The sequence below is a fragment of the Spea bombifrons genome, chromosome 4, assembly GCF_027358695.1.
Source record: "Spea bombifrons isolate aSpeBom1 chromosome 4, aSpeBom1.2.pri, whole genome shotgun sequence".
NCBI classification, from domain to species: Eukaryota; Metazoa; Chordata; class Amphibia; order Anura; family Pelobatidae; genus Spea; species Spea bombifrons.
This window is the reverse complement of record NC_071090.1, coordinates 101,449,962-101,464,386: the sequence shown is the minus strand read 5'-3', so window position 1 is coordinate 101,464,386 and position 14,425 is coordinate 101,449,962. Positions and strand designations below refer to the sequence as shown.

Here is a 14,425-nt window from a genome sequence, read left to right as displayed (position 1 = left end):
ATTAATCCTCAACAACCCTGGTATTGTAGACCAGCAGAGCAAACAGCCCCAAAGGACAGCAGGGACCCTCAGCAACTGCACCCCCCTGGGATCCCCCGCAGCTGGCATAATGGGGGTCTGGCTGCTTAGGGGTACTGAAGACAAGGTAAAGCCCATTGGGGTCCAAAGTTGATCACAAATAGGGATGGGGCATATAATGGAAGGCAAAGACAACGTATTGCAGAATGGATAGATAAGAGAGAAAAGAGGGTATTAAGCCCCACAATTCCAATGCATGACCCTGGTGATGATGTCATCCATACCTATTACCTAAGACTTTAAGTTGATCTCCCGTAGTGGTCTAGAGGTAACATTTCCAGTGGATGCAGCCAGTTATTTCAATACATAATAAAAAGTCAATTTAACCATCCGCGCACAGAAGCAGCTCACTTCAGGAGGTTATGGATGGGTTGTAGAGCACCGAATATCCGGTGTCCAGATGATTAAGCCAAGTCTGTCATCCAGACAGGACACGGGGCAGGTGTCCAAGGCGTGAAAAATGATATCTTCACCGCGATACCGGAACCCTTACAAAATGTATGGATCTATAGAAAAATGAGTATTAAATCTGGTTTGCGATGTTGCCTCTGGGACATAAGCAATCCAGCCTCAAATGCAAACGAACCGCTGCACCGGGAGTAATTTAATACCATTTATAATCCGGTGACGAGGTCAGAGAATTAGTGGAATTTTAGTATTTTTACCAGAACATTACTTTAGGCGGTGGAGAATATGACTGCTCTTCACGGAAGAAGGTGGAGCATGTATTCTATATAAAAGTCAAAGCATAATGCATTATCTGTGTTTAGATTTTTATTCCACCCAATGTATGTAAAAACAATTAATTCCACCCAACCATCTGCCCGACTCACGCACTCTGTGATACCCAGGAAGACAAACTCTAGGTGATTCACATCACTAAAAGGCGTTTATTTTAGTTCACATTCAAGTACAAGAGGGACGTTGATCTCAAATAAGGAGGAATGTTAGAAGAGGTCCTAATCCAAAACTAGCGGGTCAGAGGTTCACGTGTAACGTAAGGAAGTTTTACATTTCAGAGAGTGTGGCAGATAAATGGAACAGCCTCCCAGCAGAAGAGGTAGAGGCTGATACAGTAAGGGAATTTAAACATGGATGGGATAGGCATATGGCTTCTGAATATAAAACGAGACCAACGACTGATTAAGGTCTACATCATAAAAAAAAGGCGGCGAGATGGGCCGAACGGGTCTGATCTGCCATCATAGTCTATATTTCTATATATTTTATATTAGCTTGAGCTGAACCGTGACCTCATCTGACCTGCTTGCTCCCTTCCCAATGATTTGGTTTTCAGTTCACCAAGACTACATTATTTTTTCTATACACCTTCACACCGTGAATTTACACTAAAAACCCTTTATATAGATGTAATGTTATTAACAAACTAAGATAAATAACAGCGACGGAATAATTCAACTATATAACTATTCTGCGGTGCTTAAAACGGGCATTGGACTTCTATACAGGCGCAGCCCCTTGGATCACCATTAAAACAACGTATGTGACATGTGTAGGTCTAGCAGTCCATATGGTGTGTAATGTTATATGACACTGGAGGTTGCGAGACATCCCGGGGCCCTGGATTAGACAGAAAGCTGCGTTCTTCATGCAGGGATCCAGCTACCGGGGGAAGCAGACATAACACAGCAGTTATACGTCTATCCGTGAGCTAAGACGGTCACAGACAGTGGGAGATACTCAGGAGCCGGCGCTTTCTTACATGTCAATCCACTGGAGGGTTAGAGGGTCTCGCCATCTCAAAATAAAGGTACACGGGCTGGAGGGAGGAGGAGAAGACACCACAACTTAATTACCAGTCGTCGTATAGAAACAATCGTCCATCGATGTGAATATCATTACGATGATGAGGTTCAAAAAACCCCTACTTACCTTGTGATCCCCCATACACACGTCTGCTCCAATTCGGTCATATTTTACACGGCTCTGCCCTTCATTCCCCTATAGAAGGCAAAGATCATGGAACATAGGAGGGTAACTGGAAAGCTGAGAAGCTTGCGTGAAAGGTAGGTGAGGAGGAGCATAGAGCGTTACAGGAGAGGGGCAAACACTGGAGGGCAAACAGAATGTGACCTAGGAAATAATAGCAAATAACTGGGAAAGAGCAATGGAGGGAGTTGGGAGTATAGAGAGAAAGGGGGAAAGGAAAAATGTTGGGGAACTGAATAAAAGCAGAAACATGGTAAAGAGGATCCGTAAGACACTATAAAAGAAAAATTATAACAAACAAGAAAACTGGAGGGAGAAAAGGAGAAGGAATCGTATATAAAGTATGGTTGCAGACGGACAGGTGAATAGGAGAAATAGGTAATGGCAAAAGACAGGGGTCACTTTGGGGTGTAGAGGGGCAAATAAAGTCTATAAGTGGCTTAGTAGGGGTAAGGAGGGAATGTGGGTGCCGAGGGTCCTTACCTTGTTCAGGAAAGCTCTGGCAGAATGTGACATGAGGACACGGTCACACCAGGCAGGGCAGCGGGTCCCCATGAACTCCGAGGGTCTCGTTACCATCTCACTGTATGGGTAACTGGGACAAAAACACACAATCACACACAATTACACACACAATAATCTGAGATCCTTGGAGCCTTATGGTGCTACTGCAAGGAGACGGGACATATCGGGGTTAACAAGCTGCAGACCGTCGCACCGGCCACTACTTACCTGGGAGGGAAGGATACGGGCAGCTCAGCGAGGATACTCAGGAAGGGGAGAGGTTCGGAGTCATAAGGGAGCAGCTAGGAGCAAAAGAGAAACATTAACCCATCGCATACCAGATACTTGCACAGTCGGACTCAACTGTCCCCTGCTTACTCACCCAGCACTCAAAGCATGAAATCCTCATTAAATGAAATACAAAAAATTTTAAGGTCCTGTTCAACAACCAAAACGTAAGTGAATCTCTACACAGAGCTCATTCCAGGTCTTGTTCCTCCATAAATATCATGATTGTCGGAACCTTAGAATTAGCCTTCTTTCCTATCAATATTTCCCTCTGGCAAAGCATCACAGCAGTAATCCCACCTCGTGCGGACCCACAGAGGCTATACTCACTGATCGCCCGCTGTCTTCCTGAAGGATCTTCACATTATGATGTTCAAAGTGTTTCCCCTGCATTATCAGCCTCACCTTGAAGGGCAGAATGAGAGGGGGGATTGGGTTCTGGGAGGGCAGTTGAGTATACAGGCATCGGGAGAAAGCTGTTAGGCGGAAGACGTGGGTTCAAGGTGAGGGGTGAAAGGGAAGAGACAGACACAGGGATCATAGGAACATGGAGGAGAGAGAGATAGGGAGAGGACATAGAGGCAGGAATTAAGGTGCGTTTAGGACAGAGAATAAAAAGCTAAAGGTAAAAAACAAAACGAAAAAACGAGTGAGGAAGCAGGAAGGGACAAAAGATATCAGATAAGCAATCAGGAAATCAACAGTTGGTCAGAAGAAGGGACCGATCGTGGAAAGAATGGATCTAGGGTCGGTTACAATGTTGCCTTCTGTTTATGGACTAGCACGGTCTGCTTGGCGGATGATAGAAGGGTGGGGAGTGTAATGGGGGTCATGTCCTGTAGTAATGTGTGAGAGGACAGATAAGAGAGTGGTCACGTGTCTAGAAATAAACCTCAGTCTGTTACCTCTCCATCTTGTTCATACTCAACAGTCTTTCCATCCGACTCCCCACCGGTCTTAAGATCCCAGCCCTGCTCCTGCAAGCAGACACTCATCTCATCACCCAGTACGTACGATAGGCCGAGATATTATATATCCGATAGATACAGATCATCGTATAACGATTCACACAGCAGTCTTACCAAGATGAGGCTTTTCAAATCCAAGCGAAAATTAAAATCTCCAAAAAGGAAAAATGGTACGTCACAACTGTCCTGTATCCTGGACAAAGAGAATAAAAAAGGAAGGCAGCAAAGTTAGACGTAACCAAGAACAACTCAAGAGAGAGAGGGAAAAAGACGGGGCTCGTAACGTCATCCCATTCTTACCACATAATCATTCACTGGGGTAACAGAGGCCTCTCATTAAGTAGGAGGCGATGGATCGACGGTATCTGTATCTGGGCAGCCATCGTAACTTTCATGGCAGCTCCGAGAGAACCTCTTGATTGAAATACTTACATGGCCCAATGCCGGGTACCTGGTTAGGATGTGTTCCAAGGCTTTCCTCCGGTTGGAGCTATACACAGAAGGGGAACAGTCAGATGACACAAGATTTGAGGCATCATGGAATAGGTGAAGGTTCACAAGGTCAAACGTCCTGAAGAAGGGGAAAAGAAAGACCATTACAGCTGCTAGTATTCCATTAGTAGGTACGCTGAGGGGTCGGAAGCCTAGAAGAGAGTGAAAAGGTTTGGGAAAGCAGAGACGTACACAGTAGGGGGTCATTGGCGAAGCCCCATGCTGGCAAAATACGGCCACCGTGCTAGTGGAAAGAAAGTTATTAAAGAGACAGGAGCAGGGGCATACAAGAGGGAAGCATGGCGAGAAGACACCGTGTTTTATAATGAAAGTGCAATGATAATCATAAAGTGGAAACGCTGACGTGTGTATAGGGGGAAGGTTAAGTAAGAGGTGTGCCGGGGTGTGCGAGGGGAGTGTATCCTGCAATGGAAAGGACGCCATTGTGGGTGTGCATGCGGGAGCGGGGCTCAGGTAAGCATCGGGATCAAGGGTAAATCATTAGCAGAGATACGAGCGGAACACAAACACATCCATCATCCTGATTGCCGCACCGTGTCACCACAATGACCCTTACTACAGCGATTGCCTGTGGGCCGCGCCAGAATGCGCACCTCTTATTTGCATAATGACACCAATGTCTGATACCGGAAGGGGGCGTCACACGTACCGGTCGTCTATTTGCCAGCGCGTCCTCATGAATCCTTTGCGTGTCCATGGAAACTGAAGTTAAACAAGAGCACATTTTCAAGCGGACATAAGGTGACCATCCCGCTGCTTTAATTAAGGGTTCTAATGATCAATGTATCGGCATACAGGGCACAACTGACTTAATGCAGTCATGCAGTATACATGTTCCTGACGCTCCACCATTAACCAACCACACGGCACAAGTTCCGTCACAAAGGAGTCCCATATGGAGCAGATATAACGGGTAAAGCGATAGTCCGGTAACATTCTGAGACTGTCAGGGTTCACTCTGTCCATGAAATTAGCTTAGTTTTTTGAATATTGAATTGTGCGTAACAGAAAACGCCGTTTAGCGGAACGCAGTGCTTACCTCCGACCAGAAGTCCTGAGGGAATCTCTCCTTCTGCACGTTGGGGCAATCGCCAAGAGATCCTGACCACGCAACTTGGCCAATGACAGGCAAAAACTGCCCCTCTGTAAAAGAAGAGCAGATAAAGAGCTGACACTCACATGGTGGCGGCGGAAGCAACGGCAGCCTCCATCTTACACAGTACGGGTAGAGACAACGACGGCCTCCACCTTACTCAGTACGGGCAGGAACAACCCCGGCCTCCATCTTACACAGTACGGGCAGGGACAACGCCGGCCTCCATCTTACACAGTACGGGCAGGGACAACGCCGGCCTCCATCTTACACGGTACGGGCAGGGACAACGCCAGCCTCCATCTTACTCAGTACGGGCAGGGACAACGCCGGCCTCCATCTTACACGGTACGGGCAGGAACGCCAACCTCCACCTTAAATCAATGCCATCCTCCATGTTACAGAGTATGGACAATGCCAGCCTGCCTCTAACAGTGCAAGAAAGAGCCGGTGCCAGCCTCTTTGCACATGGTGCAGGCAATCAATACTGCCAGTAAGCAAACATTTCCCAAACTAACACGGCCTGTGTGACGGTACCAGCCTTACCCCTCAGCCTCATACTGACAGCGCCAACCGATACCATTGGGACCTAGCAGTGCCAGAGTCCTGGCATTACCAGCTTCCCCCTTCACACAAACAATGGTGTTGCCAGCCCCCTAACAAACACAGAGGACCCCCCCGGGCATCCCCCTCGACAAACACGGGCATCACCAGGTTCCTTATCACACCCTGCCGCTGGAAATAATGGGCACCGCCAGATTACCCCCCAACGTCAACCGAGGCATTTCTTACCTTGGAAATCATAGATTTGAATTCTACGTAGAGATTTGTGTATAAAATAGACGGATCCAAGAGCCTGCAGAACAGAGGAGAGAAAGGGGTTAATGCGTCGACTTTACCAGCTCCCCTGCACAGTAAGGGTTAATAGTGGAGGTCTCTGGATCATTGAGGGTTAATAAGACATGCACCAGAGCTTGCCATCATTCTCGTTGGTAGATGAGTATGTAGGTGCCCCCCCCACTTCTTCCCAAGCTAGTCCTAGGGGGCATCACGGCCCTCCCCTCCCTCACAGCTCCACTCGGCTGATTAATTGGGAGCCGGCGATCAATAAGAGGTAGAAAATTAAAACTATTTTTAAGAGATTAAGTCGTTTAACAGCTGTCTGGAGCGATGTCAGAGAGGGATACCACTGAGACAGGCGGGGAAGGAGGGGGAGAAAGCCGGGATACAAAGAAATTTAAGTAAAAAAGCAGCTTGCCCCGTACAAACCGGCCCCTCTCCTGCCGAGCTTAAAAACTCGCACCTTGCTCGATGCCGGACCCTGGCTTCTACTCACAGAAGATGCTCACCTACTCTGACCCCTTTAGATCGATCCGCTGGGTCAATATTATTGCCTCTGCCTTTTCTGCTGGGAGACAGCTCCAGGATTCTACTACTAATTCTAAAAGTGGAGCGTGTCCACAGCCCAAGTATTGCACCGGGGACCTCGTACTGGATTAAGGTGGATGGAGGGGAAGGCAAAGAGGTTTGGTTGGAGGGAGGGAATAAGAAGGCATGCTGTGGTAGCAGGGTAACAATAGATGGGCAAGAAGATTGGGGAAACATCTCCCAAAAAGTCCAGCATATAACAAGTGAAGGGTTAACACAGATATCCTGCAAGCGAGAGGTTAATGGAGCGATATGCTGCAGGAGGGGGGTGACCATCAGACTCACAGACATGTTAATAAATCAGAGTCTCGCACGAGAGCATCGGAAAAATATAGAGTACCAAATAATGACCCATCAAAAGAGCGTTAATAACCGGGCGCTGGAGAGAGAGACAGGCGAGTCTGGGGAGAGCGTGGCTTCCTGACAGAGAGGCAGCTGATTGGAAGGATAGAGAGAGAGAGACAGTTGCCTGGCGGACTGACAGACAGCACTGAGACTGCCAACCAGGAGGGGAGACAGCAGGCCAGGGCAAGGTGGGCACAGCCTGGGGAGAGACAGCAGCCCAGGGACAGACTGTCCCTGGGCTGCTGTCTCTCCCCAGGCTGTGCCCACCTTGCCCTGGCCTGCTGAGAGGGGAGCATAGGTAGCCCGAGACGGCCATTGGAAGCACGAAGCAAGAGACATTGGGGGAAACGGTGGGGCAAGAGAAAGGGCAACAAGGTATTTCAACTGATGCCGACAGATGGTTAGGAAAAGACAGGGCAGTGGGGCGAGAGGGGGAACGTGACATTGGGGGGGGGAGTGGGATGAAGAATGGGAGAGATCTTTGTGGGGCCACAAAACATTAATACAAGGTGCCCATTGGCACGGTAAATGCCATCAGTAAAGAATGGGTGGCAGCGGGTTTTCTGCTCACGCTTCTTGCCCTGAGACGGTTAAAGCTCGGCAGGCATCAGCAGTGGGACATAAATAAAATATACATACATTTTACTCTCACACCTCATCTCCCTGATCAGCGCACGCACCGTACGCACTTCTGAGCGCTCGCTCACACCTCTCTCTATTCCCCTCCCTGCCCGTATTTATCACCCCGCTGACAGGATCAATACTTTTAATCTAGAGCTAAATTTATTAACTTTCCCGAGACAGGAGGGGGAGATAAATGTGACCCCCGCCTCACACACACACACATCGTACACTAACTTCAGGGGCTCAGAAAGTTTAAAGACAGTATACAGCTGGGTGTGTGTGTGTGTGTGTGTGGTTAGTGGCTTATTAGCCTTGGCCCATCCGTCTGCGCCTGTCCCAGTGAAGAAGAGACCTCTGAGGTCCCGATAGATAGGATGGCCCAATAAAAGCCTTCTTACTAAAAACATCTTAATTACCATACAAAAAGGCAGAGTTATATGTACTTTTAAGCTATCAATAAAGTTTAAAAAAAAAAAAAAACTGTGACAGCAACACTTTCCCTTAGGCACATATATGATATATATATATTAAGAGCCCCTCTATGACCGTTTGAAACGTATGTCACCGTCACATAAACACAGCTACGGAGAAACAATAAGATTCTGATACAGAATTAACTCAGTATCCCCTATTTAACCGCTTCAAGGCCGGAAAGCATTATTGCCACTTATTGTGGTCTCAATGTGGGCTGCATGTACTAAGTGCAGCTGCCGTGTATATATTTTTGCGGTTGCCAAGTGCCGCTGAGTACTAATACTAATACCATATCATAGCAGCAACTTAACGGTCAAAAGGATATCCTCTGCGCGGAGGAGAGTCATATCACTGAGCGATATCAGGCTGCTGTATTACACGGCAATCAAAAGCCGAAGCAAAAAAAAAAAACATACAAGCATTAAAAAGGTGCAGATTAAATGGCAGCAATCACAATGTGGAAGCCGAGATCTGCGGGCAACTGCGGGAGAACCAGCATTATCTAATCAACGTCCTGCCCTGAGGTTATCTGCCCCTCTCCTTACCCAGCCGTACGAAGACTGCCTGGAGCAATCGGCAACAACAAGCAACCTAACAATACAGGAGAGATAACGTGATAGGGAGCAATAATCGAGTGGATCCCGAGAGCAGGAGGTTAGAACGGCGGCTCCTCGTGGATCACACACGAGTATCAGGAACCAACGGGCCACCAAATTCTATGTTTCTGCGAGCGAGCACGATAACTCTCTGAGTTTGACCTGGAGTCTCCGAGAGAAGTTGTGTGTCCCGGGGGCATCTTCTTTCTGTGTACAGGGGAGCGACACACAAACTCCCAAACTGCTAATAGCTGAGAAAGGGCAGAAATCCAGGTAGCCCATGAGCTATTGAGTGGTGTCGTGTCCTTTATAATACAAATTGTTTTACAGCCGAAATCCCTCAGATATAGTAAATAAATTTTACGATAAAGTAAAAACATATTTTATACCAAGTACAGTCACAAGGCTGACATTCCCGTTGAGGCTGGCTACCCTCCTTTTGCCAAATATAACTAAATAAATATAAAAATATTAAATATAAAGAAAGCTCTTCATGTCTTTAGTTTTCTTGTTGTGTTTTGTATAATTGCTACATAATTTGCTGAATTTATGCACATATACACACCGTATATATAAATTGTGAATGGGCTCTTTGAGGCCATATCTCTCTCTCTCTCTCTCTCTCTATCTATACGTATATATTTATAAGGAAGGTGCTGCCCTCCGATGGCCAAAATCATGAACTGTGGCTCTTGCGGTGCGTTCAGATTGCAGGGATGGCACGACTTGGTTAAGACCCCACATTAAATATGCGGGGCAAGTCTGGGCACCTGTTCTTAAAAAGGACGTAATGGAGCTTGAAAATGTGCAGAGGCGGCTACAAAGCTAATAAGAGGAATGGAGCACCTTAGTTATGAAAAAAGGCGAGAGAAGTTACATTTGTTTACATTAGGAAAAAAAAGGTATCTTAGAGGGGATATGATAACATTTTAAAAGTACATGCGGGGGCCGCAGGAAGACCTCCATTCAGACTTGAAAAAAAGATTTTATGGCACTAGGGGACAAACTTTGGGAAAGTTCCACCCCCTACACAAGGGAGGCAGCGGGATCGGGTGTAATAAGGAGGGATTTGGGTTTTTAGAGAACTGGGCCGAAAGATTCTGACAATTTTTTTCGGTTTATTTTTGGCCCATTCATTTTCGGCCAACAAATTTCATTGCCTGCCCATACGGTTCAGATGAAAATTCGGGGGTGTTTTTGATTCAGGAATGAAATTTGTTACCTGGTGCCCACATTGACACACTCTCATTCACTCTCTCCAACACTTTCTAAATGTTTATCTACCTTCTCTGTTGACCACTTCTGCTTCCGCTCAACATCTTCTATCTTCTCTCTTCTATCCTCAATCTTCCATCCTTAATTATCTTCTTTCTTTATCCGCATCTCCGCAGACATAACCTACCAGGAACTCCCGCCAAAATAATGTCGCTACGCTGATGTCGTCCCCGATCCTCCAATCAGGGAAGAGGATGTCACTGAAAGCGCCTCCATACAGCCCTCAGTTGGCGTTCCTCTTCCCTGATTCCTTACAGGGACCGTTTCTTAAGCAGTTGGTAGAGGAGCCGACAAGGAAGGAGGCTGTGCCGGATTTACTATTTACAAATAGAGACTTGATTTTGGATGTCACTGTAGGAGAGAGTTTGGGCTCCAGTGCTCATCAATTAGTGTAGTTTAATATAAGGAGAGAGGTTGAATTGCACTAAAACTAAGGTTTTTATATTTTAGAAAGACAGAACTTTCTAAAATGGAGAGATATTTAGGTGAGTTTTTGATGGTCTGGAGATCTTTAGATGCAATCCAGGAGAAAAGTCACTATTTAAGAGATGTTCTGCTAGAGGCAGCAGACCATTGCATTAAACTTGTTAGTAAGAATAAAAGGAAAAGGAAACCACTGTGGTCTCCGCAGACGTGGCAAATATACTGAAGGAGAAGAAGCGAGCTTTTAGGAACTATAAGCAGACTCAAAATGAGGAACATGAGAGCAAATCTAAAGCTAAGCTTAGGAAGGCGAAACGCATTATTATTCAAAATCCAATAAAGTGAAAGTGAGTGAGCAAACGTGACAGTGCACACTCATACTCAAGTGCGCAAGAGGAAAATATCATATACAGTACAGAAAAGGATCACTCCATCAAGTTATATACATAAAAGAGATAAAAATTGAGAGTGCTAAATGAGGCATTGGGGGATCTTACGCAGAACACCGGTTGAGCGCCAAGTACTTTCATATATTACGTACTGAAGCCAATCTGCATCTGAAGGTTTGGATAAAGCATTTCCCGATAGGAATATATTTGCATCTATTTCCCTAAACACACCAAGCATCACCGACGCTTCACAACATTCAATACTTAAGATAACTCAGCCTGTAACGGGCGGCAATTATTATCATATAAAAATAAATCTTATCAGAATTCCAAGAGACGGCGGAAGAACTCAGAACGCGTGGAGCTCCGAGAGGAAAGGAACCGAGGGCTTCAGAAGAATGTAAAGCCGGGTTCGGACGCATTATGTAGATATTATTTCATCTGCTACGTGGTTTCCTGTGAAGTTTGGAGTTGTGAACTTACTTCGGTTTAAGGTATTCTGGTTTCTAGAAGAGAGCAGGTATACTCACTGTGAAAAGGTGAGGCTGATTGAAGTCGGTGTCAATGAAAGCTAGCGTGCGGTCATATGCCGACAGCTCTGCGCTCCGCATCAACTCCCTGCAAAGAGGTAGTCATTATAAGACTGGCCATCAGCACTGAAACCATCTACTACCTGCTTCCACGTAACAAAGGGCAAGGCATCGCTTCCCATAATCGCCCCATGGAGACAGACCTGCAAACTTCCCAGGGTGGGCTACCTGGACCTCTTCTGAGGGTGGATGCAGACCCAAACAGCCCTTAGTAAGAGGTAAGTGGACAGAGAGCTGGGGTAGAGAGGACATAACTCAGAGCGGAACACCTTGATGCTAAAGTGACAAATATCTCAATATAAAATGCAGCAGATCAATGGCTCTGACGTTCTCTCCCCTTCTATCCCACCCCTTACAAAAACTGTCTCAACTAACCAGCAACTTAACAGGGGGTAGATAATCATGCAGATACAGAGGAAGCTGACACACGTACCCCCATACTTATCTTCATTTATAAACACTATTACAGTGTAGTACTGGAAAACACGGGTTTAAACCTCCCCGGCCCTCCAGGTCTAAGGCAACGAAGGTTTTCTGGTCCTCAAACACATCCTTCCAGACTCCTTGACAATGGCGGAGTCAGGGGCTAAGGGCTTTCACTGCACGGACCAGAAACCTTCAACACGCTACAGGCTATGATTGTCTCACCTCTGCTCAAGCAGAGACATCCTTAAATGATCTTTTACAGGTGATGGTGGAAGCACCGTGGATGAATAATAGTATTATTGCCATGGAGGACATTTCCTATCTGATGGATTCTTTAAATTGAGAGCCATGGGTGTTACCTGATGAAGCTTTGTGCAGCTTTCATGTTGTCTTTGTAATTCTTTCCTCCAACCTCCTGTAGGTGAAGGCTAATGAAGACCGGTTGGTGTCTCTGTACGGTCTGAAATAGAGAGCAGTGTGCGAGTGAATGAATGAGACGTCTTTGCCTTGGAGAATGTGTCAGTATCCACCTGCACCAAGACATCCACCGTACCTTACACAGTTCTTGAATCCATTGCTGATTAAATTCGCCCGGCTGTTGGAACAAAAGAATACAAAGTTAATAAAAAAAAATGTCATCAGAATAATAGAAAGAGATGCCCCTCGACACACTGTCCAGAGGGGCAAAGGGGTTTTGCGTTACCCGCTGCAATGAGATGAATTTGAAGACCTTGGCAAAAGTCATATGAACAACCTGACGCTCATTTGTTCCTTACCGCGGAAAAAGAGAACAACCTCCCAGCAGAAGTGGTAGAGGTCAACACGGTAAGGGAAAAACATGCATGGGATAGGCTTGGAAGGGCCAAGTAAGGTTTAATCTCTTAAATGAGCAGACTGGGTGGGCCAAGAGGTTCTTATCTCGACTCTAATCCCCGAGTGCAGAAAGTTAGCTGGAATCGGCATCACTGATCGCTCAGAGGAATGCAGAAAAATAAACGCATCTTGGAAGTTCAGTTTTCAGTTTTACCGGGGAGTGAATAGCGGGATAATACGGCGATGTACAGAAACATATAGTATGGGGCGATGAGGCAGGGAAGACCATTAAGGAAGTGGTGATCAGCATATTTGTGTCTGAGGAGGATTACCGGTGAAGGGGGAGGAAAAAGACAAATCAGGTTTCACATTTGACTATTTCCTAGACAGCCGGAGAATGCAAAACAGGAGGGAGAGAAACTTTTGAGAACCGGAAGAGTTTTTTTTCAGCTGCTGAAGTGTGGTAAATGGGGGAAGGGGGGCTAAAATGAAAAGTATGTAGAAAGTACGGGAAGCATTCAGCGCTTTATACTCACCTGGTCTGATAAGGAGCCGATGTTAGCCGTTATAAGAAGCACTCCCAGGTCCTCCATATCTCAGGAAAACAGGCAGGAACGGCCACATGCAAACAACGCGGGGCCACAGGAACCTAAAGATACGGAGTGAGGGACAAGAGTCTAAAGACAACACAAAACACAACGAGTGTACAGGAAACACAGGACCCGACAGACAGAACGGAGCGCATGCAGGACACGGCGGAGACGGCTTATTACACAGAGCGGACTAAGTAAACAATGCAGGACGCAGGACCTTATACACGGACACATGACTCGGGGGACAGGGAAACGAACCAAATAAACAAACAGCGGCAGGACACAGAATGATACTCACGGCACTGATATATAATGCGGGTCGCAGAGGAAGAATGCGTGGACCAACAGGCAGGGGACCCAAACGTCGCTCTCATCAGACACAGAGGGCACTCGCTGTGACCTAAAGTCTGTGTGCCGGTTAAATAGAAATCCTGGGATCTGTCACATTCATCTCTCCTCCCGTCACCCCATGCATATCCCTCCTACCTGTCTCAGGTGTCTTACAGCGTGAGCTCCTCCCTCTCACACACCAGGTGTCTGGCTCCCCTCTCAGACACTCCCCACTCCATGTGGCTGTCCCTCCCCCATGTCCTCAGGTATCTGTCCCTTATGCCTCCTATCATCACCCAAAAGGCTCCTTCGATTACCTAAATGAGCACCAAGGATGATTGTTTACGGCACCGTATCGTACATTCACTCTGCAGATCCAGGGTCCTGCAATCCCCTTAAAGCACCGATCAGCGGGTCCGGACCCCTTCTGCTGTGTCTCGGGTGGGTAGACTCGGCTGGGTACACAGACTGTTCCTCGCTGCTCCTCCCTGGCTACCGACACACAGTCCTTGACTCATTAAGAGAAAGGAGACAAAAAAAATTCTCCTTAAGCATAAACCCCAGCGCTGTATACAGTAACGTAGGTCAGCATTGACAAAAAATCTGGTTTTATCTATTTTTGATCCAAAAAACTCAGACACCACACCGAACCGATTCTTTACGGCAATGCTAATAAAGTCCATTCCTCCACAGACTTCCATTAGTCAGAGTGTCTGACTGTGTGA

At 46.6% G+C, this 14,425-nt stretch overlaps 1 protein-coding gene across 1 annotated transcript; it reads right to left on the bottom strand.

Moving 5' to 3' along the window:
* Nucleotides 1–1,768: 1,768 nt before the first annotated feature.
* On the bottom strand, nucleotides 1,769–13,623 carry LOC128490923 (inositol polyphosphate-5-phosphatase A-like). Its single transcript, XM_053463071.1, has 15 exons — nucleotides 13,314–13,623; nucleotides 12,518–12,559; nucleotides 12,324–12,424; nucleotides 11,479–11,566; nucleotides 6,187–6,250; nucleotides 5,341–5,444; nucleotides 4,951–5,003; nucleotides 4,240–4,359; nucleotides 3,903–3,981; nucleotides 3,726–3,797; nucleotides 3,151–3,225; nucleotides 2,761–2,834; nucleotides 2,512–2,623; nucleotides 1,972–2,040; nucleotides 1,769–1,858 (listed from the first exon to the last, which is right to left on the bottom strand). The coding sequence occupies exons 1-15, from the start codon at nucleotides 13,368–13,370 to the stop codon at nucleotides 1,805–1,807; spliced, it is 1,164 nt and encodes a 387-aa protein (XP_053319046.1). The 5' UTR covers nucleotides 13,371–13,623; the 3' UTR covers nucleotides 1,769–1,804.
* Between the last annotated feature and the right edge of the window lie 802 nt (nucleotides 13,624–14,425).